Source organism: Odontesthes bonariensis, chromosome 21, assembly GCF_027942865.1.
Source record: "Odontesthes bonariensis isolate fOdoBon6 chromosome 21, fOdoBon6.hap1, whole genome shotgun sequence".
Classification (NCBI taxonomy): domain Eukaryota; kingdom Metazoa; phylum Chordata; class Actinopteri; order Atheriniformes; family Atherinopsidae; genus Odontesthes; species Odontesthes bonariensis.
In genome coordinates this window covers 14,498,395-14,524,954 of record NC_134526.1, presented here as the reverse complement: position 1 = coordinate 14,524,954, position 26,560 = coordinate 14,498,395, and the positions used below count along the sequence as shown (strand labels likewise).

Here is a 26,560-nt window from a genome sequence, read left to right as displayed (position 1 = left end):
GTTGTACATAAAAAAAAAATAAATAAATAAGGTAAGCACTTTAAAGTAAGCTTTTCTGTGCTGTGGAAATAGGGGGCAGAGAGAAGGGGAACGACACACAGCACAGGGCCGTCTGATGCAGGACTCAAACCGGGGCCAGCTGCAGCGAGGACTATAATAATACATTTAATTTTAAAAAAAGCGCCTTTCTCAACGCTCAAGGACACTTTCCAAGACATTAAAAACACAATAAATAAAATAACACAAGTTAAAAAAGAGGCTAGAGGGAGAATGCAGCTTGAAACAGATGGGTTTTGAGTTTTGATTTGAAGAGGGGTAAAGAGTCAATGTTGCGGATGTCTCGTGGGAGTGAGTTCCAGAGTTGGGGAGCAGAGCTGAATACATCAGCGGAATATGCTAAAACAACGGGGAAAAAAGCACATCTGGGCCTTTGTGATAAGATAAGGACTCTAGATGAGCTGCCAAAACTGCACTTTGGAGTTGAAGATCTCACAGAGGACAAGGACACTCACGCTTTCATTAGCCTCCTCAAGCAGATGCTGCATATAAATCCAAGGAAAAGGATCACGCCAAGCGAAGCGCTTGGTCATCAATTTATAACAATAAAACACCTTGCTCACGGCTTCGATGTAAGCCGAGCACACACAAACATGATGGAGTCCCAGCTAGAGAAAGCAACAGTGGAGCGTTATGTAACAGACACGGAAAGTCTAAGTATGAACGGAACATCCATTACAAACTTGAAACGAGCACTTAAAGGTAACAGAAAGGTTACAACTGTCAGTAATAAACATGCAACAAAAGTTGAAAACTTGAAAACTATAAACATCCCGCAAAGGAAAGAACCAAGGAAAGAAGCAGGTTTAGGAAAGGCTAAAGCTGATGGACACTGTAAGAAATCTCTTGCCATAAAGAACATGGACAAAATCACCCCTTCTAAGACAGAAGACCCCTCGCATCCTGTCGAGGTCAAATCCAGTGGAAAGTATGTCAAGAGGATTAAAAAATTCTTTTCCAGGATATGGAAGGGCATAACATGTGGAGCGTCACAATGAACTGAAAACACAACGCTTTCTGCCACCACACAATTGATCTTCCATTTAAACTTTAACATGCCATTCCGGCTCAATTCTTAAAAACTAAATCTTAGATCAAAAGAAAAAAAGACTTACCTGAATCTTTGTTGTACATAAAAAAAAATAAAAAATAAGGTAAGCACTTTAAAGTAAGCTTTTCTGTGCTGTGGAAATAGGGGGCAGAGAGAGGGGGAACGACACACAGCACAGGGCCGTCTGATGCAGGACTCAAACCGGGGCCAGCTGCAGCGAGGACTATAATAATACATTTAATTAAAAAAAAAGCGCCTTTCTCAACGCTCAAGGACACTTTCCAAGACATTAAAAACACAATAAATAAAATAACACAAGTTAAAAAAGAGGCTAGAGGGAGAATGCAGCTTGAAACAGATGGGTTTTGAGTTTTGATTTGAAGAGGGGTAAAGAGTCAGTGTTGCGGATGTCTCGTGGGAGTGAGTTCCAGAGTTGGGGAGCAGAGCTGAATACATCAGCGGAATATGCTAAAACAACGGGGAAAAAAGCACATCTGGGCCTTTGTGATAAGATAAGGACTCTAGATGAGCTGCCAAAACTGCACTTTGGAGTTGAAGATCTCACAGAGGACAAGGACACTCACGCTTTCATTAGCCTCCTCAAGCAGATGCTGCATATAAATCCAAGGAAAAGGATCACGCCAAGCGAAGCGCTTGGTCATCAATTTATAACAATAAAACACCTTGCTCACGGCTTCGATGTAAGCCGAGCACACACAAACATGATGGAGTCCCAGCTAGAGAAAGCAACAGTGGAGCGTTATGTAACAGACACGGAAAGTCTAAGTATGAACGGAACATCCATTACAAACTTGAAACGAGCACTTAAAGGTAACAGAAAGGTTACAACTGTCAGTAATAAACATGCAACAAAAGTTGAAAACTTGAAAACTATAAACATCCCGCAAAGGAAAGAACCAAGGAAAAAAGCAGGCTTAGGAAAGGCTATTGGAAATGGGGCGCTTACTCAACCCACTACGCCACAGACCACCCCTGTTTTACCATTTATTTTATTATTCTAAAACTCTGTTGCTCACAGGCTTTTATTTTGTAAAAGTCTGTTGAGTCGACAGAACCAAAGTCATCTGCAAACACTGCCAAGTTGAATTGTCTAAAATATCACTTAAAGGCAAAACACACAGTTGATACCAGCAAGTCATTCAACGAAACAGACAGTGGAGCGAGGCTTCTACATAAAAACTACATAAAGATGCTGATGTTAAAAATGTATTTGCACAACAAATGTTATGGCACTTTCATTCATATGGCAGCACATTTAAAATAAAACTAAATGCTAAAAGCTATACACTACTTTTGAATTCATTTTTGGATTTTGCGTACAAATCTGAGACCATGGTCCTCGGCCGGAAAAGGGTGGAATGCCCTCTCCCGGTCGGGAACGAGATCCTTCCCCAAGTGGAGGAGTTCAAGTATCTCGGGGTCTTGTTCACGAGTGAGGGACGAATGGAGCAGGAGATTGACAGACGGATCGGTGCGGCGTCTGCAGTGACGATAGATTTCTCGGCTGGCCTGGGAACGCCTCGGGGTCCCCCCAGAAGAGCTGGAGGAAGTGGGCGGTGACAGGGACGTCTGGGTTTCTCTGCTCAAGCTGCTGCCCCGCGACCCGACCCCCGGAGAAGCGGAAGATGATGGATGGATGGATGCGTACAAATGCCCAGCCCTACTTTTTACTTACCTTACATATTCTGTACATCCATAGTCTTTATTCAAATTCAAGGTGCCTTCTGGTGTTTACCAAAAATTGAAATCATAGATGATGTCAAAGAGTTCGCCGAGACAAGATCTTCTCAAACCTTTTAATAGGTTTCCACTCGCATCATTACACACTTTCAGAATCATGTTTTTCTTTTTCAAATACACATTGAGCAAAACATTTTGATGAGGATACACCATTTTTTGGGTAATTGGACAACATTTCAAAGAGATATCCTAAATACCAATTCAAATGTTGTACAGAACTGTGAGGTGAAGCCAGCAAAGGGTTTGCTGAGGTATGGAGCAATAAATAAAGCACAGCAAAATCAAAAGACCAAAGAAACCAAAAGACCAAAGAAAAAGAGATACAAAGGGATCTGAAACCAAATCTTCCAAATAATCATAAATAAAAACTCTTAAAATATGAGAAATTGTTTAAATGGTAGCAGTCTTTGAATTGTTTATGAAATAACAACTGAAATATTTGTAACACATCAGCGGTACCAGTACAATAAAAAAAAACAAAAAACACAAAACCCATAAATATACATTTTTATTTTTTTTTAGGTATTTAGGCAGTGATATGTCGTTTAGAACATAATAGAAGGATTCTGAACAGCATAATTCAAGGGGTAGGGGTTGTAATAAAAACAGTTTACTGTGCTCATCAACACAATCACCTCGTACAAAAATTTACTCCTGACCTCACACTCATCTTTTCCATCTCTACATGTGCAATATGGGCTGTTCTCTCCGTCTCCTCCTTACTTAAACAGCTGAGTTTTGGCCTTCTTGTGTCCATTCACAAGAGCACAGTTTGTTATTTGGGAGCCACCAACGTCAGCATCTTCGCCTTCGTTGTTGTTGTTGCACCAGCTGGCTTTCAGAGGGGTCAGCTCAGGTGCAATTATGTCTCCATCCTGCATGTGAACAAAAAACAACGGGTGCTGGTATTGAGACAAGAAATGCGGAGCGTGCACAAAGGCAAACGTAATATTACTCACAGAGGCCGTTACTCTGCAGTCACTGCTGATACCAACTCGGCAACAGCAGTAGAACATCAACATGAACAGCAATGATAAAATAGAGAAAAAAAAGCTCAACAGCTTGAGTAAAAGCTATATCAAAAATGTACAGTTTTAGCTTAGTCTTAAGAGCAGAAAGGGAGTTTAAATCCCGCAAGTTTAACCGTATGTTTAAACTTGACCACAGCTGAAAGGCTTATCTCCTGTGTGACTACGTTGGTGTGTCTTTAGATTAGATAATCGAGTGAAAGCTGCCCCACACTGACCACAGCTGAAAGGCTTCCAGTGTTGTATAAAGTACTGAAATCTCACACTCAAGTAAAAGTATAGGTACCCCTCCAAAATATGACTTTGGTAAAAGTCCAAGTCACTGACTGAAATGTTACTTGAGTTAAAGTCTTAAAGTATCCGAAACGTCTTGTACTTAAGTATGAGAATTACTGTAAAAATAGATGTACTTAAGTAATGTCATGAAAAGTATAAGTAAAAAGTAAACAAGGCAAATGCAGTTTGAATGACATTTTTTTATATTTTGGTAAACTTTGAAGGTCAAATACACTTCAAATCTACACACAACCAAGTGCAGGCAAAAAAGTGCAGGAAAAGTTATAAATGATTAAACTGCTAGTCATACCCATCCAGTTGTTCCACTTGTCGACTCCATATTGATCGTCCAAAGCCTCTGTCTTGGACTGCAAGGCACTGCCATTGCCCTGTGCCTTGCACACTGCTATCTGGTGGATGCTCCGTGAATAGAGGGCTGTGCCGCTGTTCACATTCAAATCGGCATGCATTTGTTTGTTTATCTTGCAGCACAGTAGGAGTGTGTCAAAATTACGCCATGGACACGAGAGCAAAAAAATGGATCCACAAATGCAAACAATGGATCCACAAATGCAGACTGCACACACAGTCAAGCATATTTATTTTAAAATCTTGAAAATATATTTACAAATGTATGTATATTTATATACATATATAAATTTATTTGTCACATTTTTATATTTATATATATACATTTATAAATTCGTTCATATTTATATTAATTTTTACTCACATATATCTCGATCACATTTTTATATTTATATTAATTATATATACATTTATAAATTCGTTCATATTTATATTAATTTTTTTGACCCAAAATTTCCCCCATACTAGAAGCTATCCATGAAGTTGTCTCAACTCTGGAGAGCATTACACAATTAAAACAAGAGCAAGGGGAATGCCTCGTCAATTTTGTTAGTGGCAAGGATGTCGTAGCTCTCCTTCCAACTGGCGTGATTCGTGAGCTAGAGCCTCGCGAGAGTAAGCATGAACCTCGGCGCATAACCTACGTCATTTCTAAACATTACTGATTGGTTAAGGGAACTCCAATGAATTTAAGTTGCTGAGTAAGGTCCCACCCTCCATGAGAACGGATTCCTCTTGGGTTTTTCCAGACTGTTTGACTTTCGCCCAGGCTAGGTGTTTGTATTTATAACTGTTGAATTGATTTGAAGTTGTTTTTGTGGAAGTGGTGCTATTTTGTGATCATTGAATAAAACTTTTATTTATAAAGCATTGTTATGCAGCATTTTTACTCATCATAAGTACTTAACAATGTCAATAATGAAACAGAATGTTATAAAATTAGGTTTAAGCTATCAATTAATTAATAATGTAAAAAAAAAAAATATATATATATATATATATATATAAATATATGGGGAGCCGTTTGGGATAGGGTTAGGGTTAGGGCTGGGGTTAGGGTTAGGGGGTTAGGGGCCTGCCAGGTGAGTGTTTAAGCCCGCCCCCTTGTAGCACCCACAGTTGTAGAGTGGAGTATCATTTATTAATCCCGAAGGAAATTAAGGTGTCTAGTAGCAAACATATATCACTACAAAATACACAAGGCAATATACACACCATTGCACATATATCAGCCATATAGCTCTTCCATACATTCAGCAAAACGGCACAACTCACACACACACACACACGCACACACAAACACACGCGCACACACACAAGTGCACACTTACACACACATGTGCACACGCACATGCACACACAAGCATAAACACACACGTGCACACGCACACACACGTGCACAAGCACACATACACATGCACACACACGTGCACACGCACGCACGCACGTGCGCACACAAACACACATGCACACAGACACGCACACACACGTGCACATGCACAAACACACACATGCACACACACACACAAACGTGCACATGCACACACGTGCACTAGCAGGTGCACACGCACACACACGTGCACATGCACACACGAATACCAATAGGACCCTGACTTTTCCTAAACGTGTGTATATTTTATTCTAACATTGTTTTACCATTAAAATTTCAAACCACAAAAAAGATCTGAGTATTGCTACCTCGAATGACCATAGCAGTCAAATTGACTGCATGCTTTTTACATGGGGTGTCATATTTGACTATTTGCCACATTTTCCCGCTCTTTTGTCCTGCTCCATTGTCTCTTTGTTTTTTATGCTTTGTGAGTCTAAAACCTAGTGAAGTTATAATTATGACTTCACTCTAAACCCTAGAGAGACAAAAATGACAAGTAGAAAGATATGAAAGTTATGAGGCTTTAGCGAAGCTTCAGAGCCTTGATGAGGAAGAATCCGACAGAGGAGCAGGTTCAGAGAGTGATGTCTCTTGGTGTCTGGAAGAAGCTCAAACATTATAGTTTTCATTTAGTCTCCTGTTGTGTTTTTTACCTATTCCACCAATTTATTAATGATAATCCAAATTATATACAAAAAATGACCATAGCAGTCATTTTGACAACAGTACAGGTTTAGCTAGCTAACAAAAGTGCAGGTTAGCACACACACACATGCACACACACACATGCACATACACGTGCACACGCACAAAAACATGCACACACACACGTGCAAACGCACGTGCAACCACACAAACACACATGCACACACAAACATGCACACACACGTGCACAGACACAAACACACACGCACACACACATGCATACGCACGTGCACATACACACACGCAGGTGCACAAGCACACACACAACGTGCACACACGTGCAAACGCACACACATGCACACACACACATGCACAGACACACACACACAAGCACACACACACACGTGCATACGCACACACACGTGCACATGCACACACATGCACACACACGTTCACAGACACAAACACACACACAGACACGTGCATTTGCATAAGCGCACACACATGCACACGCACACGCACAGACACACACACACACACACGCACACACGTGCACAAGCACACTCACACACATGCAGTCAAAACAAGTTCAAACTCCTTTTTCCTTCATATTTATCCATTCTAAGTAGGTTCCATGCATAAACCCCTTTAAATGACATTTTTTGAGAAAGAAACACAGGAATAGCCTTCTTTTGCGGAGTTAAGACGAAATACGGATTTTTGCTATAAAATTAATTCCTTCTGCCAAAACAAGTTTCAGGTCTTTCCTGATTCATTTTGTTGACAAAACCAAGTCATTCTCTGCAGATCGTTTGGCAAAAAAGGTATAAGTGAAAGGTGGACAAAGCAGACCACACCAAACGAGAGCAGAAGGAACTAGAACAGACCCGGTGGTCTGCAGAGTGTAATTCACTGAGCAAAGAAAACGATTAATGTGACAACTGTCGGCACATCAAATGTCATGTATAAAAAATATTACACATGAATGTAAATAATGTATGTCAATTTAAAAAAATCAATTAATGTCATGTAAATAAAAATACAATGTAAATAAATAATGTAAATAAATAAAAAGCTTGTGTCATATCTGCAACTTGGACAATAGATACATACTGTGTATGTGTGTGTGTGTGTGTGTGTGTGTGTGTGTGTGTGTGTGTGTGTGTGTGCGTGTGCACGTGTTTGTGTGTGCATGTGCATGTGTGTGTGCGCGTGTGCACGTGCTAGTGCACGAGTGTTTGTACGTGTGTGCGTGTGCACGTGTGTGTGTACGCTTGTGTGTGCATGTGCGTGTGCACGTCTGTGTGCACGTGTGTGTTTGTGCATGTGTGCACGTGCATGTGCACGTGTGTGTGTAAGTGTGCACTTGTGTGTGCGTGTGCACGTGTGTGTGTACTTTTGTGTGTGCACGTGCTAGTGCACATGTACGTCTGTGTGCACGTGTGTGTTTGTGCATGTGTGCACGTGCACGTGTGTGTGTAAGTGTGCACTTGTGTGTGCACGTGTGTGTACTTTTGTGTGTGCACGTACTAGTGCACATGTGCGTGTGTGTGCATGTGGGTGCACGTGTGTGTGTGTGCGTGTGTGTGTGTACGTTTGTGTGTGCACGTGTGTGTGCACTTGTGTGTGTGTGTGTGCGCGTGTGCGCGTGTGTGTGTAGCACGTGTGTGTGTAGCACGTGTGCGTGCGTGTGCACGCGCTAGTGCACGTGTGTGTGTGCACGTCCGTGCGTGTCTGCACGTGTTTGTGTATGTGTGCGTGTTTACGTTTGTGCGTGTGCACGTGTGTGTGTACTTTTGTGTGTGCACGTGTGTGTGTGTACGTTTTCTGTGTGCACGTGCATGTTTGTGTGCATGTGTGTGTACGTGTGCACGTGTGTGCATGTGTGTTTGTTCATGTGTGTTTGTTCATGTGTGCGTGTGCACGTGTGCGTGTGTGCACGTGATAGTGCACGTTTGTGTGTGCACGTTCGTGTGTGTGCACGTGTGTATGCGTGCGTATGCACGTGTATTTGTGTGCACGTGTATGCGTGTGCACGTGTGTGTAAGTGTGCACGTGTGTGCACTTGTGTGTGTGCACGTGTGTGTGTGTGTTTGTGTGTTTATGTGTGCGTGTACACGTGTGTGCATGTGTATGTGTGCATGTGCATGTGTGTGTGTGCGTTTGCACTTGTGTGTAATAATGCACGTGTGTGTGTGCACGTTTGTGTGTGTGCACACGTGTTTGTTTGTGCATGTGTGCGTGTGCACGTGTGTGTGTGCATAATGTTGCTGTAATGTATGATTTTATACAAAGACAATTCATATGGCATTCACAAACAGTGACTACAAAGCTATAACGAGTAGTGCATTTATGTAGATGCAACTATATGTATCATACTAGAGAAAATCGGGGGTATTGTTGTGTCTTTATTCATTCATTCATTTTCTAACCACTGAGCATCTTCCAGTAAGTAGCCCAGACCCACTGACCGCATTGGTGCAGGTTTAGCAGGAGCTGCATCCATCTCATCATCTGAATCCCCTTCATTCTGCGAGACAGATTTTGAAATTAGGTGATGAGGGAGCAGGCAGAAAATTTTCTCCGACAGAACAATAAACTGGCTTATTCTCACCTTGGGACAGACGAACCGTTTCGTTTTCACCTCAGTCCCTGCAATAAAGTGAGGACCAGCCCAGTCTGCTTGGTCTGCTTCTTCTTCTGTAGAAAACTTCAAAAAGGCCAATGTTGTATCAATCCCGGAATCTGGATTTTTCTTGATCTGCGATTAGATTTAAAACACAAAAGGATTTTTTTTCATAAGGTTATCTTTAATTTTTTTTTTTCAACCATTCATGTCAAAATACATAGGACAAATACAGAAATAAAAGCAGTACTTTTTCATCTTTACCTTGCAAGATGTAACAGTGCCCCATTCTCTGAAGAAAGCCTTTAGGTATCCGTCATTTATGCAGGGATTTAGATCCCTGATAAGCACTCCATGATCCTGTTACAAGATAAAAAAAAATCATCTCATGGTATAGTTTTTTCAGCAAAAATGCTAAAATTGAGTAAAAAGAAATCAAGTTGCTCCCTTTTAAGTTAGAGAAATATTACCAAAGGGTAATGTTGGGCCAAACTGGGCAAAAATTTCTTTGGAAGACTGATGTAAATTTTTTTTTTCCCCAGTTCTGTTTTTGCATTATCTGGGAAAAACAAAAAAAGAGTCAGCAAAATTTTGTAACTCTAATTTTGTGTAAAGTGAAAGGTCAAAAAAAAAAAAATTGCAATGAACTATGAGATCACAGGAAGATTTTACTCACCAGAGGCCATGACTCAGATGCAGATCAGATGTGAAACTAACCTCTTCTTTAAAGCTCAAAGGGGAGAACTTCACATGGAGTGGACTCCAGGAGCATTTATATATACTGTTCACAAGTCGAGCTCCTCCCACGTAGAGTTTGTTGTTTCACTTTGTGTTCTCAAGAAGATGTTGTCGAAGTCAACAAACTTGTTTAGCAGCCAGGACTAAAATTGTTTGCATCAAGAAATTGATGACATAACTTGAGTAAAGTAAAATATGTTCTTTGGAAGTCAGACCTCACTTGGTGGTACACGGAAAGAAGTCACTCAAGTTTTTTTGTACCAGCAAATTGACTTTGGAAAGTTAACAGGTTTCATGGTTAACTGTCTGAATGACTGACAAGTGTACGGTTTGATATTGAAATAATTAATAATCTTACCATGTTTTTTTTTTTTAAATCCAGTTTTATAGAGGAAAAAAAGGGGGGAAGGTGGCAAATCTGCACAAAGAGTCAGAGCACAAGTGTGTTGTCCTGTTAGCTGCTTGTATTACAGAAGACAGCATATTCTTAAATCAGCCAACTGACCTTGTTCTTCCTCAGCCAGCAGCTTTTCAAGTAAATCATTCCAGAAATAAGGCCATACTCTATTTCCATCTAATATTTTAAGCTGAAATGAGCTGCATACACTTTGAATTCATCCACACATGCTGGTTAACACTTCTATGTCTCATCTCTGCTAACCACTGAAGAACATCCTTTTGTATATTCTCGGCTGCAACGTGATTACCTTGTTTTGATGAGAAAATTAACTTTAAGATAATTGTGATATCAAGGTAACGTGTTAAATAATCTTTAGCTAGTATCTAAAGGCAAAATTCCAAAAGAAAGAAAATCACATGTCTAACAATCTGTCTGATGATCTTTCAGCTGCTCTTTTTTGTAATATTTTCCACTTGAAGATTGGATTTTGTGGATTCCCTCATCACTGCACTTTGTTTTTATTAAACATTTCTGCTGCCTTACAACTGTTGTTAAAAATTTACACAGTATGCACAAGAAGCCCATCCGATACCGGATCAAGAGTCCAAGTCGCTTAGACATTCACAGAACAAAACTGCTATCATGTTGCAGACCTTCATTCACTCTGTGTGGCTGGATGAATGGCAGAAGATAACTTGTCATATTTGGGCCAATCAGAAGAAGTTGCCAGTCAGGTTTCCTCATTCAAAAAACACAGTATATGCTCAGATTTATTTAGTTTTTTTATACAAACGTTCAAGAACAAGGTCTCTAAACAATAAAAAAGAAAAGTTAATGTTTTATTTATTATTACATCACAGTTGCATGTATAGCTTTCCTCCATTCTTTCCTATGCCTGTGGGGAATGTATTTGATGTTGATAAGCATCTCGGTATGATGAGCATCAATGTCAGCAAACCTGTCGGGGAAGGAAAAAGGAAACATTTTTACATGGAAGAAAAGCGTTCCATGAATGCATTTTTTTTTTGTTTTAAACAAACAAAAAAAAAAAAAAAAAAAAAAAACTTGACTATCCAGCACCTACCTCATCTCTGTGGAGAAAGCACACTATTCTGTTCACATAGATTTTGCAGCTGGGTGATGAGGAACTTCTTATCCTTACCCTCCTGTGTGAGATGAAAAGGCAAAACAAAACAATGTACTGTAAGATAAACAGTATTAAGCTTTGTTTTTTTCTTGGCTCAAAGAGTCTGTGGTTGGATGATTACATTGGAATTCATAGTGCCCTGAGGACACGCGTGTTGGAAACTGTTCAAGCTTTACAGCTCATCTTCTGCGGAAGTCAGTTTTACAGATTCCAAATAATGTCAAAAAGTGCAAAAACAACATTCTTAACCCATCTCATTTCTTAACCAGTGTTTGATGTTGAGTAACCTGGTGGTTACTGACTGAATACATAAATGCAGAGATGTGGAAGTATTTGCACTCCCATGGGCCCTGAAAAAGATAATTCAGAGACGCTGATAAAAGCATACTTTCCTCTTTAGGGACTGTGAACTGAGCTCAGAATTTTAAATGGTAAACTTTGAACTAGAACAAGTTTGTTGTGAAGTGGGAACCTGCACAACACTGCTGCTAGCATAAAAAAAAAACAATGTCTAAATTTACTATAGTTGTGCTTCAAAACACATTTCCATTGCTGAACTGCATTGCACGGATACAATGTCTACATTCAGCCTCTCACAGATGGCTCACGTGGCTATAAACTTAAAAAGTGAGGAAAAAAGTGTTTTGCATACATTTTCAATTTGCTTTTCAAGCCGATTGATGATTTTCCTTTGGCCATCAACAACTTGAGTGTGAAAATATATCACCAATCTGAAAGAAAAAAATACACAGATCAGTGACAAACGGACTAAAGAAATAATAGTAATGTTGATGAATAATTCAATAATATTGCAATCATCCCCACTTACAGAAAGACCCCTGTAGCCAAAAATAAGACGAGTGGATTCTCTATCAGAGAGTTGTAGGCCTGGCTGAGCCAGTACAGAATCTTGTGAGAGTTCTTCAGCTCCTCATCCAGCAGCCCTGACTCATACATTGTGGGCAAATTCCTGAAAGGGCCGCACGTTGATGAGGGTTTAATCCTGTGCGTGATGAAAAGGTGGTTTCAAACATCCTGTCCGAAAAAGGTCTGCATCATAACCACCTATATCCAAAAAAGGTCAGCTAAGCTATTCTGTATTTTTTTCCTTACATTCAGAAAATCCCATGAAATCTGTCATGAATGCATTGGCTGACATTGAAATACTTTCCATATTAGTGTGCCTGAAACTCGACACTGAGCCCCACAAACTGAGAAGAAATGTCAACAATTTGGATCGTAAACTAAAACACTACAGCAAGCAGAGGGTTAGCCTAACTATGCAAAGAGACAAGAGACGAAAAGTACGTCAAGCTTAAAGACTGTGTGTCTGGGCTGTTTTTTGTCTTTTACAGGCAAATATATCTGTGTGCAAGCTTAAAGGTGGGGTCTGTGATGTTTTCTGGAGCATTTTTTATCATATTGTCTGAAAACCTCTTCACGACCCCATTGCACACACTAAAATAGAATGTTTGGGGAAAAAAAACTAAATCTTTTAGTCCATTGTAGAGGGTGTAGCAAGAGGAAATGTCTGACCAATAGAAGTAATGATGAGAGTTACTTCTATTGGATTCTGACATGCCAATCAACCGTCAGCCCCCCTCACCCCTCCCCCCTGCGCGTTCACAGACTCGTGACTCGTTCATGTGTTTTGAAGGCCTGGTTTCAAGGGGTGGGCTGAAGGGAGAGGCAAGGTTGTGTATTTTCAATATAGCTTGCAGGAACCGTTTTTCCAAGATCTCAGACCCCACCTTTAAAGGCAACTCTTATTGTGCAAACTTACAGTATTACAACAAAAGAGAAGACCATGATGGAATTCCAGCTCAGGACTAAATATGCAAATAAGTCTCCAGTTAAAAAGAGTGTGCTTGTCACGTTTAAGGAGCTGTTGTCACCTGGCAGGAAATATGACGACAATAAAGCTGTCAGTAGAAACAATGGAGAGGAGTAAAAACCTGTCAAGGTCATTTTACTCAGAGTGTGGTAAAAAATGTTGATTGTTCCCAAACACACAGGTCGGCATAGGAAGACATCAAAATATCAGAGCAGGAAACTCAAAGCAATATGCCGTGCAACTAGAAAATGGACAACAAAAGAAATGAAAAGCAAACGAGCAGAAACAGGAGTCAGTGTTTGTCTCTGAACTGTAAGAAACCATAAGGAAATTGGATTAACATATTATACAGAGAAGCCAAATGTAAATGACACCTTAAAAGAAAACAAGTTTACAGTGGCCTAAAAAGAAGCAGTCATTGACTGTGGATGAATGGATGAAAGTGATGAATCACAAATGTGGCAAGGAGATGATTCCAGAACTTCTGTTTGGTCCAGGTCCATCGGAACAAAAAGATGATGGCTGAAAAGAGGTTTGGTGTTCCCGAAGCCATCTTTAGGACGATGATACATCTTGCCAGTGGGCAAAGTATATTCAAAGTCTCTACACATCAATTCAATGACATGGCCAGAAAACAGTCTGGCTCTCAAAAAAAAAAAAAAAAAAAAAGGTTTATGATCAGACTATCCTGCAAAGCCGATCTGTCAACTGCTACACAAGGAAGTTGGAACCTGATTGGTGAGGAAATCCTTCTTCCCCCCCAATCAGTGAAGTCCATGCCGCAACGTTTTCATGCACATATAAAGATCCAGAAGAGGTCAAACAAAATACAAACTGAATTTTTTGGTTCACGATTCCATAATTCTCTGAAAAAAATATCAAAGCCAGAATATTCAGTTATTAAGTAAATTTGTTTTGTGTCATGTCTGTTGGGATTTATTTTTATACTAAATGAGGCTGAATGGTTATCCTCTAAGTGTTTGACTATTTTTTTTTATAACAGTTGTATTAAGTAAATAAAGCTGTAGTGCTGTCAAAATATCAAAATTTCATTATGATATAATCTTGACAAAAAAATAAATAAATAAAATAACATTTATATCATCTTGAAAGAAACTCATTGCACTGTCTCACAGGAATCAGTACTACTCTGACTTAACTCCAACTGTGGACTGACAAATGATTGACCAATAATGAGCTGAGCTTAATCAAACCAGCCTGCGATAGCATGGCTCATTTATGTTTGTTATTATTCTATTGACGCATGGCACAGAAGGCCAGGCTTTAAAGTCACAGTAAACCACTAGTTCCTTTCCATTTGTACAAGTCAAACTGTCATCGTTTGAGGTTTGATGTTGTGCAGTGCCTGTATGCCTCTGTGTCAGCATTAATAAATGGAGAAAATCGTTGCACTTACATCCAAACTGTATACGTGACGGACACGGCGGCACCGAGAAATGAGGGGAACCACAAAAGAGTGATGAATAATGTTGACATTTGAGTGGCTCTCCACAGCTTTTTGGATGCCTGACAGTTGAGCATCAGACTGCTCTGGAAAAGAAATGAGAGGGGAAAAAAAATATATATATATAAAAATGTGTGTCCCGGAATTTAGGAAAACTTCAGGATAGTGACATGGCTGCATGGACTAAACCTACCTTCTTCATGTAAAACAACACAAACAGTTTTATGATTTGGACTGCAGGAAGCAGTGGAGCAAACAGCACACCTAGCCTGAGAACAACAAAAGACCATTTCATTCTTTTTATTTATTTTGCTTAAGATTATGACACATTTTACAAGTATGGAGTTAAGAAAATATAATTACCAAGTAAGAGTTTGTCCATAAAAGAGCTCCAGGACATTACGGGCAATATCAAATACTGGCTTCCTTTTCCTTTTCAACATTTTCTGAGAGAACAACCTTGACCAAAAATGAGGGGTTGATGGGTTGACAGCGAATGCTTTTAGGGGGGGAAACATTTGAACTGAGTTACATGACTGGTAAAGCACCAACTCACCTCCATAGAAATTCCCCTGAAAAAGTGTAAAGTACTGTGAAGATGAAGTCCATCAGGAGCAGACGATAAAGTTCTTGGCCCACAAAACTCTCCCAACACTGCTTACATAGAAAAAATGTTAAGAATCTACCAAACAGGATTTGACCTCCGTCATATGTACAGAAAAATTAAAAAGTTTGCACATAGCTTTACCATTATTACCCATTATGAAAGGTTAAAGCTCGAACATATTTGTTACCAGTAAATGTCGACTTTCTGGTTCCACAGCAATTATCCCAAGCCAGCGATAACACAGCACTCCAACAATGCTGATCTTCAACAACAAGTTTCTGAGAAATCAAGAATTTTCCATTTAACCACCATGGTAAAAACTGTTTGGAATGTGTTGACTGTTAGGGTCTATATTTTTTTTTTTGTCCTATAATTATCAACCAATCTGTATATACTGAATATATCGTTTCCTTAAGCACACATTGGTAAAAAAAATTTGTACATTTGAAGACAACACTTACAGAGTAACTATATAAAAACAATGCAGGACTGCTCAGTAAATGCTGTTACATTTGTGGTCACTGATTCATAATTAACTTCAGTTTTAAATCATCTTTCCCTATTGTAGGCCCTGAGAAATTTGAGTTTGTCATGTATAGATTAACTGAATTTAGGAACCAGACAGTATATTCAGAAGCTGATATCCATTTTTTTTTTTTCCCCCAGATGTACAAGACCAGTTCATGGAGTCAATCCGAGCAGAGATCCCCGTTCTCCCTCTCACCAGCCACCTCCTCTTGATCTTTCCTAAGGACACCGCAGTATTCTCATGCCAGGTTAGAGATTTAAGCTCTCCAGTGAGTCCTGTATGTCATAAGTGTTCATAGTGAAAGCTGAAACATAGCTTGACTGTAAATTGCCAGCTTCAACTTTTGGCTCAGCTCTCTCTTAGGCAGATTGTGACAGTGTCTGCAGTGACTCTGCACCAATAACTGCTTGTCAATCTCCTCAATCCTACCCCAATTTGTCAACAAAACCTCTGCTGTACTTAAACTCCTCATCACGAGGCAGTGACTCCCATCCTTTTCAGACTTGGAGGTGCCAATTCTCAACCTAGCTTCTCCACACTCAGCTGCATACCGCCCAAGTGTGTAATGGAAGTTTCATCTTGAAGAAGTCAACACGTCTGCATCATCTGCAAAAAAGCAACGATGCAATCCGAAGTCGACCGAACTAGAAACTCCTCAGCCCTTGGCTATGCCTAGAAAGGCTGTCCATAAAGTTTATGACCAGAACTGATGACAAAGGAGAGCCCTGACAGAGTCCAACATGCAAGTCTGACTTACAGCAGACAATGAAAAACAACCTCTTACTCTTGTTGAGTACAAGGAACAAATGGCCCACTATCCCTACTGCAGGAACTCCCACAGGACACCTCTAGGGACATGCTTGTGAATTTTGTTCCATAAAATACATTCATACTGGTTGTATAAACTTTTGCTCACTCTCCAGAATACTTGCAAAGCTCTAAACTCCATTGCTGCCCCTAAATCTGAGGTTTCAACTAGCTGCCAGACTCTATCTGATATGGTTTAATTATATGAATTAAGTTCCAAGGAAGTCATTAGGAATGCTCAGTTTGTTTTTAAACCATTTTGTTTCATTTCAATACTTCCTCTCACCTGAAGATGGAGACATACACACGTGTACTCGGCGAGTCATGATTCTCTATCCAAGCACACATGTTGAAGACGCCTGGGAGTAATAAATTAAAGCCCGATACCACTGCAGACAAAAGCAGCAGCTCTGTGTCTGATGGATCCTCACAGATGGTCCTCTGTGAAGGATTAGACAAAATACCTGTGAGGGCTGCCGTCCAACATGTCATAAACCAGAAAAACATGAAGAAACTAGAGTTCAACTCAGCTTCATTACCTGCCAGATTATATTGCATTTATTGGTAGACTGCAACATTATAAATGTTAATATCCCACCCGTTTTCTTGATACAAGGAGTTTAAAGGTCTGATCTAAAGTTATGTATCCAAAAAGTGTAGCGCCGCTGATTTGGTTCACAAATATTTATCCAGAAAGAGAAGAGAGACTTGAAACGTAGAAAGAAACTGCTGCACATTAAAGCAAACAAATTCCTCAACCTACAGGGGGGAAAAAAAAAAAAAACACGGTTTGTCATGCTCTTGCTTCTTGTCTTAAAACAAAAGCAGCCAAAACATGTCTTAAGCATGTGGCAGGAAAGAAAAAGCAGAAGTCAGTAAATGTGGTGGGAAGGGTAATTTTGTGGCAGTCTTGAGATAAATTTACTGAGACTCACTATGCGTCCCATGCATGAAATTTATCATGGCCTGTTACACGGCATTTGCTCGAGTTTCACTCTAACCTCTGACAGGATGTGGACTCCCATGGCACCAAAGAAGATGCTTGCCAGACATGAGACCCATGCCACCATATGGACTATGAGGTGGCAGAGTTTCTGCATGCAGCTCTTTTCCTCTTCTCCACTGACCATCTCAGACAGCTGCTCCTGTTGAAAGAGGATAGTGGATAGAGGATAATATTTAGTGGTCATGTTACAATTTAATGATCATGTTACTGGCACTGGTTAGATTTTAATGGCAAAACTTTATGTGTGTGTGTGTGTATATACAACAGATTTTTAAAACCTTCCTAAACTTGAAAGTTGTCAAACTAAGCAGATGCGCACATGCTGAGGACAATGCAGTAAATGAAACCCGGGGGTGAGAAAACGCTACCAATGTGTGAATCAGCTATACAGAAACAACTGCAAGGCAGTGACCAAACATGTACACTTCTTGCTTGTGTGTTCCATGTTTTCATCCGTGGATAGTAATGAAATTATTATCAATCATTCACTGGTTAAAGGCACCTTTTTGAGTTTCATGCTTCAAATGGTTAGTGTGGTTATTCAAATGATTACTCACTTTGAGCTGAGTGCTGATTTTCTCAGACTGAAGTCTGACAGATGACTTCTTGCTGACTTTAAAGTCCCATATGCAGAAAACTTTTTCAGCCAGATTCCCATTAGACTTGAGGACATGAAAACTTTTCCCAAAGGACTTGGACATGCTGCAAGAGAACAGAATGACCATAAAACATACAAAATGATGGATTAAAGTAAAAGGAATGCTTAAGTAATTAATTTATTATCCAACCTGTACACTAGGATGACGCAAATAATGAAAAAGGTAACAGCAATTGTAAAGAAATAGGCCGTGGGTATGCTGTAAGGCACCATCTGTGGCTCATGACTGTTGCAGCCTGCCTGATCCCCATTTAAACTTGAAACAGCAGCTTGACAAGTTTTGATGGTGGCATTTGAGTAGTAACCATAAAACATCAAGCTGTGAGAGAAGTAGCCCTGCCAAAGATCAGAAGTCCAAGCGAATTCTGGATTAAATTAGTGCCACAGAAAAGAAATACAAATGTGCAAATATAATGCAGCCATCTCACCGTGCCAGTGAGAAGCTCAAGGCCAGTGAAACTGTTGAGGTCAGATATGACAGGAGCTGGAGGAGGAGGATAGATGGCTTGGGGAAAGATCAAGAACAGGCCATTGATAATACTGAGGAGGAGGTTAAGGAACAGGAGGGTCCTGAGAAAAAGGAAGTAAGAGAGCACTCCGGTTCCGTAACGGCCGCTCAGCCTCTTCATGGGTGAATGCCACAGCTGTAGGGAGCTCACGATAGGAAGGCAGCTGAATGTGCAGTGGCGCCAAGTCTAAAGATGAAAAAAAAAATTAATTTACAAGAGCACGACTGATACATAGACACACACAAATGTTCACACTTTATCATCTTGTAACCGTTTGAACTCACCCTTGAAAGGTACGCTCGTAGATGACTGTAGCATAGAATATTTCTACTAATGAGTGAACTATCAGCGACGGTACCGAACGCGAGTTGCCTGGGAAAAAAAAAAAAACGTTGACAAAAATAGGTGAACAGATGTGCGAGTTGCTACTAAAAGTGGTGACAGCACATCAAAATAGTGTCTTATAAGCTTCCAAATCCTATCTAATTCAATCTCATGGTTACAGTCGCACATCTACCTCGCTTTCTTCTTCTCTGCCAGACTAAGCGGCATGGCTCGCAGCTTGCGCGTGCCGTCACTTAGTGAGAGGCCTCGAAGGTTTGACACCAAGTGCTCCATATCGTTTCCAGCAACTCCTAGCAGAGAAATAGATGAGGTCTCATTGCAATGAAAAATCCTTTACAAGGAAGAACTAAAAACACTTCTGTCAGATTTTGTGAGCTATGAAAGTCAATTTTTACCAAAAGACTCTCCAAGTCTCAAAATTGACATGTACTCATCTTCACAGCATTTGTGAGATATCAAGTCATGGGTTTGTGATACTAGTGTGAAGGGGGAAATAAAGTAATGGTAGTACGCATTACTTTATTTTCCCCTTCACACATATGGTTTAGCATGTTTAATCAACCTTCAGTACCGATTTCCTCCGCTTCTGCCTGGACTCTGGAGGTGTGGGGGGAGTCGGTCTGATGTCGGACTAGCAGAGGTGAGCGTCTGGCTTGCACTGAAATGCCTGCAGAAATTTGTTGCCCTGTGTGGAGGACAAAATGCAAATCGAACAGCTCACATGTGTGCAAAAAAAATATTAAAGGAGGTTAAAGGAGATTTCAGCTCACCAGCAGTGCGACTGGGCATTGTGGAGAGCACTTTTAGTGTAGCAGCTGACCAGTTGTGTCTCTGCAGAGAGTACTTTTGCCCTCGGTCATATACTTCTTCTGTCATTTCACTGCTGCTGGTTGAGTCGCTGTCTGAAAGGGGCAGTTATGAATTCTCATAAAACTACAACTGTATTGTAAGTTTCACTGGCTTATGACAATCACAACATTTCTTAGTTTTTTTTTATGTAACGTACATTTGAAGGAAGCCTAGGAATGCCTCCAGGTCAACTGAACCATTATAAAACAGAGGCTTTACACATCTAAATATATCAATATTTAAACAAAAGTTGAAAAGAAATGGGATTAGTGATTTTTGTTTCAGTAAAATCTCAAACTTGTACCCGTGCACTCCATAAACACAGCCATCTTTATGGATTCAGGACACCTCTGAGCAGCGATTTCTGGCTCTGTGAAGATCTTGAAAGAGCCCTCGCCTGGCCCTTCTTCTCCCAGGTCCCTGCAAAGGAGCAAATGCCCCAAAAAGTCCAAAAGGCTTTCAATCAAGCACCATCACTGCAGCCGCCTGTATACAAGATATCTGTATTCTTCCAAAGTAAAATACCAGGTTTTATTATTTTGAAGAGCCTTACTTTCCAGCAACAAAATTAGCCGTTCCACTACTACTACTACTTCACCTCAAAATACTCCTAACTATATTTAAAGCTATAATGTGTAATATTTCACGGACAATGAATGTCTCCATGTCGCTCCGCCATTTTAAAACTACGGGATTTGTAGAAGGACATGTCATCAGCTTCGCATTTTCCGTTTCCAATGTGGAAACGGAAAATGCGAAGCTGATGCTGATTTTAAAATGGCGGAGCAACATGGAGACATTCATTGGAGTGTAACACTCTTATGTACATTCGTATGCTGAATATAAAGAATATAAGAACACTGCACTTTTGTGATGGAGGTAATTAATAACGATTGAGGTAATACTTGTGAATGATAAGACTCAAATTTGTTAATAGACAACGTGAAATATTACACATTATGTCTTTAATAATCATCTTTCCCATGATATGTTGATTGCAAGAGCACAATCTTATTGAGTGTTCATAGGAAGACTTGTCTATTCAATATAAGTAAGAAAACAAGCTTGAATCGTAGGAGAAACTTTCAAAGACTTTATCCACGACTTTAATTTCAGACAAAAATTTAAAGAAAGGAAAAAAAACTGAACTTACTCATAGTCAGAATCCATCTCACAAACGTTGATACTGAAGCTGGCACTGTGTGCCATAGTTCCCGATGACCACAACTTATTGCATGTACCCAGCTCACATTGGTGTTCTGCATTAGCTCCACAGTGGGTTATCTCTGATCCTGAGAATAACAGTGGCTGTCAAAGCCGTCTGTTATTTACCCTCCCATAATGCAGAGCCACTGCTTGAAAGAAACCCAACAGAGAGCGTTGCTTTGTTTCCTGTGAAATTGTCTCGCAGAACACCTCCTCCACTCTGCCTTTATCACACACAGCTACTGGGGCATAAGCAACTTCCTCACAAATGAGCAAAATGTGAAAAAAAAAAAAATTAACAGAAATATGCAAATGAATGAAAAGTAGAGATAAGGAAAATATCTCAGAAATGACATCAAAATAATCTAGAAACATTATGACATACTTCCCCTTCCTCTTTCACAGCTGAGACTTATTTGCAATTAGCACAAAGCTGCATGCCTGATGACATGTGGTGTAACATCTAGAAATTGCGTTGTGTGAGACAATCATAAGTAGACAGAAAAACAATACAGTATAATCATTATTTCAAGCAGATGTATGTCTAATATGTCTGTTTCACTGCAAGTGTTTTTTATTTTAGTCTGCCCTGAACTGAATCATGAGTATTCACTGCTCTCCAGTGGTCGCACTGCAGAACTGCAAAATGCATGGTCATGAATTAGTGAACAACATGGGTTTTTGAACGTAAACATTTGGAGATTGCAAACAATTTAAAGTTCACATGTCAAAACCGCCAGAGAACAAGAGGTGGCAACGTATTACACGTATGATGTTATCGCTGAAATTGTCAAGTTTTACAGGTAATGACAGCATCATATTTTGTCATTGTTACTGTCACAAATGTTCACTCTAATCTACACTACAAACATACGTAAAATTACTGACTTTATTTTCACCCCCACGCACATTTAGTAAGTCTGTACCGCACAAGTAGGAATGGATTTAGAACTTTGCAGGTAATGTGTTTTCGTGTAATAAATTGCACATTAGACAGACTCCTTCACTGTCTATTTTTAAAACTCGTCTTAAAACCTATTTTTATTCCCTGGATTTTAACCCAGCATGAGACTCTGTTTCTGTTTCTGTTTTTGCTTTATTGTTGTTATTGTTTTAATATATTGTTCTTGTGTTTTATGTCTTATAATTTGTGTTGCTATTCATGTTCAGCACTTTGTTTCAGCCACGGCTGTTTTTAAAGGTCTTTATAAATAAAGTTGAGTTGAGTGGAGTTTAGTAAAGGAGGATGTCTCCAAAAGTGATTCAAATTAAGGTCCCCATAATGATCAGGCATAATTGTCATAGCAACAAAAGAAAAAAAAAGAGGAAGATTGAACTAACCGTGAAACATACACACACATACCCCAACACGTATTGGATCATTCTTATAGATGATATTGTAAGCCTTAAATTTTAAATTAAATTTAGCCTATTTTACAAACCAGAAGGTGACACATTTCCTTCTTGACACCTTAGTTTTTATAGAACTCTACATGAAAAAAAAAATCAAATTTACCTCACGGGACAGATTCCAAGAAATAGAATAAATAACATTTTTGGACAAAAAAAAAGCAATCTTATAGCAGGTTTCTCGCTTTCGTATTACTAAAAGTAACGAAAGTCTGAAAACTACCAAAACATTTTTCGTGTGGCTTTCTTTTGGTCTTTGTATCATAAACCAAACTCTAGCCGTTTCCGAGGAGTTCCTTAACGCATCAGTGCAGGGAGGTCTTTGAAAAGTTTTCAGGAAGTTGTTTTGAAAAATCGAAACTCCCCCAAACTGTGACAGGAAGAGTCAACATCTCGTCTCTACAGTGTCTGACAGCCTCTTTTTGTGTGTGAAAAATGCAGAGCAGCGCTTACGGGGCGTCTTTGGCCGGCGGTGCCTTTGATTTAGAGAACTTTGTGAAACAGCCTCAGACTATTTTGCGCTGCCTGAGCTGGGTGAGTGATTACAGCGAGACGTTACCGTTAGCATCGAGTTAGCCAGCAGCTGTCACATCATTTTCTGTTAACATATGTGCGCTGTCAGGGCCCACACAAATCTGCTAATAATGTGTAACTTTAGCGTTATGTGCTGCTAGAACGGGACATTAGGAGGGCGTAAGTTAAAAAAAAGTTTAATAAACTTTAAATAAAGTGCCAATAAATTATTTAAGTAGCAGTTGATTCCAACCTGCGGTAGTTAGCATGTCCACTGCTGTGTCACCGCAGATAACTAACCACCTGACCCAAGCACCACCTGGGGGTGCTCCTGTGGTTTAAGTTGAACATAAACTGGGCCAGTGACGGTTTAAAAACTAAAAACTATACGTGGCTTCACTTTATGGAGAGGTATCTGTGAGCTGTGCCTGTAAATACCAGGAACTGGAACTTCAACGTCATCTGTTGCTCTCCACTTGTCTTTTGTAAACGCGCAACATTAAAGCGAGGATCCAACTGATCGGTTGAAAGTGTTGTGCAGAGGTTAAATGGCACGCTTCCATCGCGCCTCCCAGCTAAATTCTATACAGTATTCATATAATACGGGCAAGTGGCAACGTTGAAACTAAATGCTTTGATAAAGAAGCAATTTGTGCATTTTCTCTGCGGTGAATGATATCAGATGAACCAGCTGCAGCCTGATACTTAAGCTGCAAACAACAACAGCAAAAGAAGATGAACTGTTTATTTATTGTTTCTGGTATTTTTTTTTATTTTTTTTTAATGCCACTTCATGTTTTAGTGTTGACAGCTCCTCTGACCCCCACATCAATGCATGAAAGATGCTGATTAAAGGTCTGTTGAATAGTTGAATGATAAGCAATGCACCTGGGGATAAAGGAAGTGAAACCGTGTCCGTTCTTCGCAGGTATTTTCCATCGTGGTTTTTGCCACCATCACAGCAGAAGGCTACACTAACCCGAGCACAGAAGAAGAGTTCAAGTGCATGTTCAACTCCAACGACCAGGCTTGCAACTACGGAGTGGGAGTTGGAATTCTGGCCTTTTTGGGCTGTGTCGTGTTCCTCATCTTGGACGCCTACTTTCCAAAAATCAGCAATGCCAATGAGAGAAAATACATCGTCTTGGGAGATCTGGTGTTCTCAGGTGAGAGTCTGCTTCGTTGGATATCACATTCAACAACAAAAGAATTGTTCCCCCAAAACAGGAAGTGTTACTTAGTTGAAACTGATTCTGTCACTAAGGTTCATGTTAGCCCTTACCTTCTTGTTTCCTTGCTTTTAACATCGGGCAGTTGTTTGGACGTTCCTGTGGTTCATCTGCTTCTGCGTCGTGGCCAACCAATGGTCCAAAACCAAGCTTGAACCTTTCATTGTGGCCGACGCTGCCCGGGCTGTCGTGGCCTTCTCCTTCTTCTCAAACATCACCTGGGTGAGCCTCCGACGACCTTTATGTGTCGCCAGAATTTGCCTCACAAAACTGTAACAAAACGCACACTAAGCTGCCTTTGATTTTGTAATCAATCCAACTTCTTTCAACAGGGGCTTTTGTCCTACTTTGCGTTTGGAAGGTATCGCCAAGGAGTAAGTGATTTTAGCCCAGATTACACAGACCCAGCTAACGACCACAACACTCCGTACCCACCTGCCCAGTATGGGAACAGCAGTGACCCTACGGGCTACCAGCAGTCGCCTTTCTCCAACCAGGAAACCCCGGGACAGTACCAGCCTCCATCTTACTGAAGGACTGCGATTCAGACACATGAATGTGGGGGTTTTCTTTTTAAATCAAGACATGTGCTAATAGTTTGGGCCGTTCTCCGCTCTCTCATTTTCTTCCTGTGTAACTTTCTTCTTTTCTTTCCTTTGTTTTTTTTTTTTTTTTTTTGCATATTTTAGGCCTCACTGAGTCTCGGTTTGTTTCATCCTAACTGCACATCGTCAGCTCGATATTTGCTGTGTTGTTTGAAGTTTCACGCGGGTGAAATGTTAGAAGGTTATTGTCGGAAGAGAAGAGAATAACGGCGCCGTGGTTTGCTTTGTGCGAAAACATGCGTGGGAGTTTCCGTGCTCCTTTGAGCTCTTAATGTGAAAACTAATAATCGACAAAGGTTTTTATTTTTTGTTTGGGGAATGTGTTCAGCATTTTTCTTTCCTATTCTTGCCGTTTGGTTTGTAGTTAAGGAAATATTTGATCACAAGGCAAAATAAATTCTTTAATTAACAGGTTTTTGGGGGGAAATATTATCTCAGTAACTACTGTAATGCCACGTTTTGTTTATTTTTTTTATGAAGCACTTGAAAGAAGCTTTTATGCACTGAAAACCAGTTCATTTCTCTTTTGCAGTTTAGTCTCCTTCGGCTGTATCTTCATTTTTACATGAACGTTGTTGGGATATTGATTCCTTCAAAAGAACTTTAATCCGGCTTTTGTAGTTCAGAGAGTTTTTTTTTAAGCAAATTATCGAGACGTGAATTTTTGAGTTCTTTTGATATTGTGGTAAATTGAATTCATATTTATTACCTTGCTTCACCCTGTTCAGTACAGGCACGCGACAATCAAACCACTGTTTTCCTGCAGCACATATTTCCTCTCGCTTTTCCTTTCCTCTCGGACTGTTGTACATCTTCACTGTTTCACTCTGTGACCTTGAGGTCATTTTTCATTCAAGTGCCTTACACAGTGCCGAGTGTCACACACAATGTTTGCCAAAAATAAAAAGTGTTCCTGTTTTGATTTTCTGGGTCAGACCATGATTTGTATCTTCCTTTAAAGAGATGGGTGCAGCTACTGTGTGCGCTCCTTTGGCAAATATTTAAGTTGGGATGGGTAGTAGCTGTTGCTGTCCAGGATGCACCCTGACTCTGACTCTCACCTAATGGCAGTTGGGAGCTGTGCTTGAACCCCGAGTTGAATTCAGCAGGTGTAGAAAATGGAAGGAAGGTTGGTAGTTGTTGGTATATGTGAAGGAGCATTTAAACTGGAAACATAAATATCTATAATATTAGTAGATTGAGCTACTACTCGTATATTTTTTTTTTGTTATTTTTCCCAAGGCAATCGTTGAGCTCTCCCCCCCCCCCCCCCTTTTTTTTTTTTTTTTGTTCCCATCTCAGATAATGTTGTTTAATCCCAGACACACTTAGTGCCCTAAATCTGTCAATTGAAACCCTTTTAGAACGTTGAAACGTGTTCTGTATCGTATTGTGGCCAGAGGTGTGACCAGAATGGCAAGTGTGGGTGGGCGGTTAGCTCATCTTGGGGGGGAAGAAAACAATACATGAAAAAAATTGGTGGAAAACCACTACTAC

The 26,560-nt window shown here is 40.1% G+C and overlaps 3 protein-coding genes across 3 annotated transcripts; 1 reads left to right on the top strand and 2 right to left on the bottom strand.

Annotated features, from left to right (window-relative positions):
- Positions 1–8,286: 8,286 nt before the first annotated feature.
- LOC142371561 (heterogeneous nuclear ribonucleoprotein A0) lies at positions 8,287–9,948 on the bottom strand. The gene is made up of 5 exons (XM_075454252.1): positions 9,883–9,948; positions 9,677–9,765; positions 9,471–9,566; positions 9,195–9,341; positions 8,287–9,110 (listed from the first exon to the last, which is right to left on the bottom strand). Exons 1-5 carry the CDS (start codon positions 9,890–9,892, stop codon positions 8,997–8,999), a joined length of 456 nt encoding a protein of 151 aa, XP_075310367.1. The 5' UTR covers positions 9,893–9,948; the 3' UTR covers positions 8,287–8,996.
- An 899-nt stretch (positions 9,949–10,847) lies between these two features.
- On the bottom strand, positions 10,848–21,463 carry LOC142371109 (transmembrane channel-like protein 6). The gene is made up of 20 exons (XM_075453714.1): positions 21,254–21,463; positions 20,405–20,520; positions 20,022–20,153; positions 19,823–19,936; positions 19,424–19,541; positions 19,191–19,278; positions 18,826–19,092; positions 18,528–18,733; positions 18,297–18,441; positions 17,735–17,878; positions 17,020–17,174; positions 15,585–15,675; positions 15,347–15,444; positions 15,154–15,249; positions 14,984–15,059; positions 14,743–14,876; positions 12,321–12,494; positions 12,144–12,222; positions 11,429–11,510; positions 10,848–11,302 (listed from the first exon to the last, which is right to left on the bottom strand). Exons 1-19 carry the CDS (start codon positions 21,307–21,309, stop codon positions 11,430–11,432), a joined length of 2,370 nt encoding a protein of 789 aa, XP_075309829.1. The 5' UTR covers positions 21,310–21,463; the 3' UTR covers positions 10,848–11,302; position 11,429.
- Positions 21,464–23,059: 1,596 nt separating this feature from the next.
- syngr2a (synaptogyrin 2a) lies at positions 23,060–25,985 on the top strand. Its single transcript, XM_075454382.1, has 4 exons — positions 23,060–23,250; positions 24,158–24,395; positions 24,544–24,680; positions 24,791–25,985. The coding sequence occupies exons 1-4, from the start codon at positions 23,152–23,154 to the stop codon at positions 24,989–24,991; spliced, it is 675 nt and encodes a 224-aa protein (XP_075310497.1). The 5' UTR covers positions 23,060–23,151; the 3' UTR covers positions 24,992–25,985.
- The last annotated feature ends 575 nt before the right edge of the window (positions 25,986–26,560 follow it).

Coding starts and splice junctions, on each gene's coding strand:
- syngr2a (XM_075454382.1), top strand. CDS start 23,152: ATGCAGAGCAGCGCTTACGGGGCGTCTTTGGCCGGCGGTGCCTTTGAT. Junction 23,251..24,157: donor TTTTGCGCTGCCTGAGCTGG/GTGAGTGATTAC, acceptor CGTTCTTCGCAG/GTATTTTCCATCGTGGTTTT. Junction 24,681..24,790: donor TCTTCTCAAACATCACCTGG/GTGAGCCTCCGA, acceptor TTCTTTCAACAG/GGGCTTTTGTCCTACTTTGC.
- LOC142371561 (XM_075454252.1), bottom strand. Junction 9,567..9,676: donor TGGCCCAACATTACCCTTTG/GTAATATTTCTC, acceptor ATCTTGTAACAG/GATCATGGAGTGCTTATCAG. Junction 9,342..9,470: donor GCACTGTTACATCTTGCAAG/GTAAAGATGAAA, acceptor ATCTAATCGCAG/ATCAAGAAAAATCCAGATTC.
- LOC142371109 (XM_075453714.1), bottom strand. CDS start 21,309: ATGGCACACAGTGCCAGCTTCAGTATCAACGTTTGTGAGATGGATTCT. Junction 20,154..20,404: donor TGTGTTTATGGAGTGCACGG/GTACAAGTTTGA, acceptor TGCCCCTTTCAG/ACAGCGACTCAACCAGCAGC. Junction 19,093..19,190: donor TACGAGCGTACCTTTCAAGG/GTGAGTTCAAAC, acceptor TTTCATCTTTAG/ACTTGGCGCCACTGCACATT.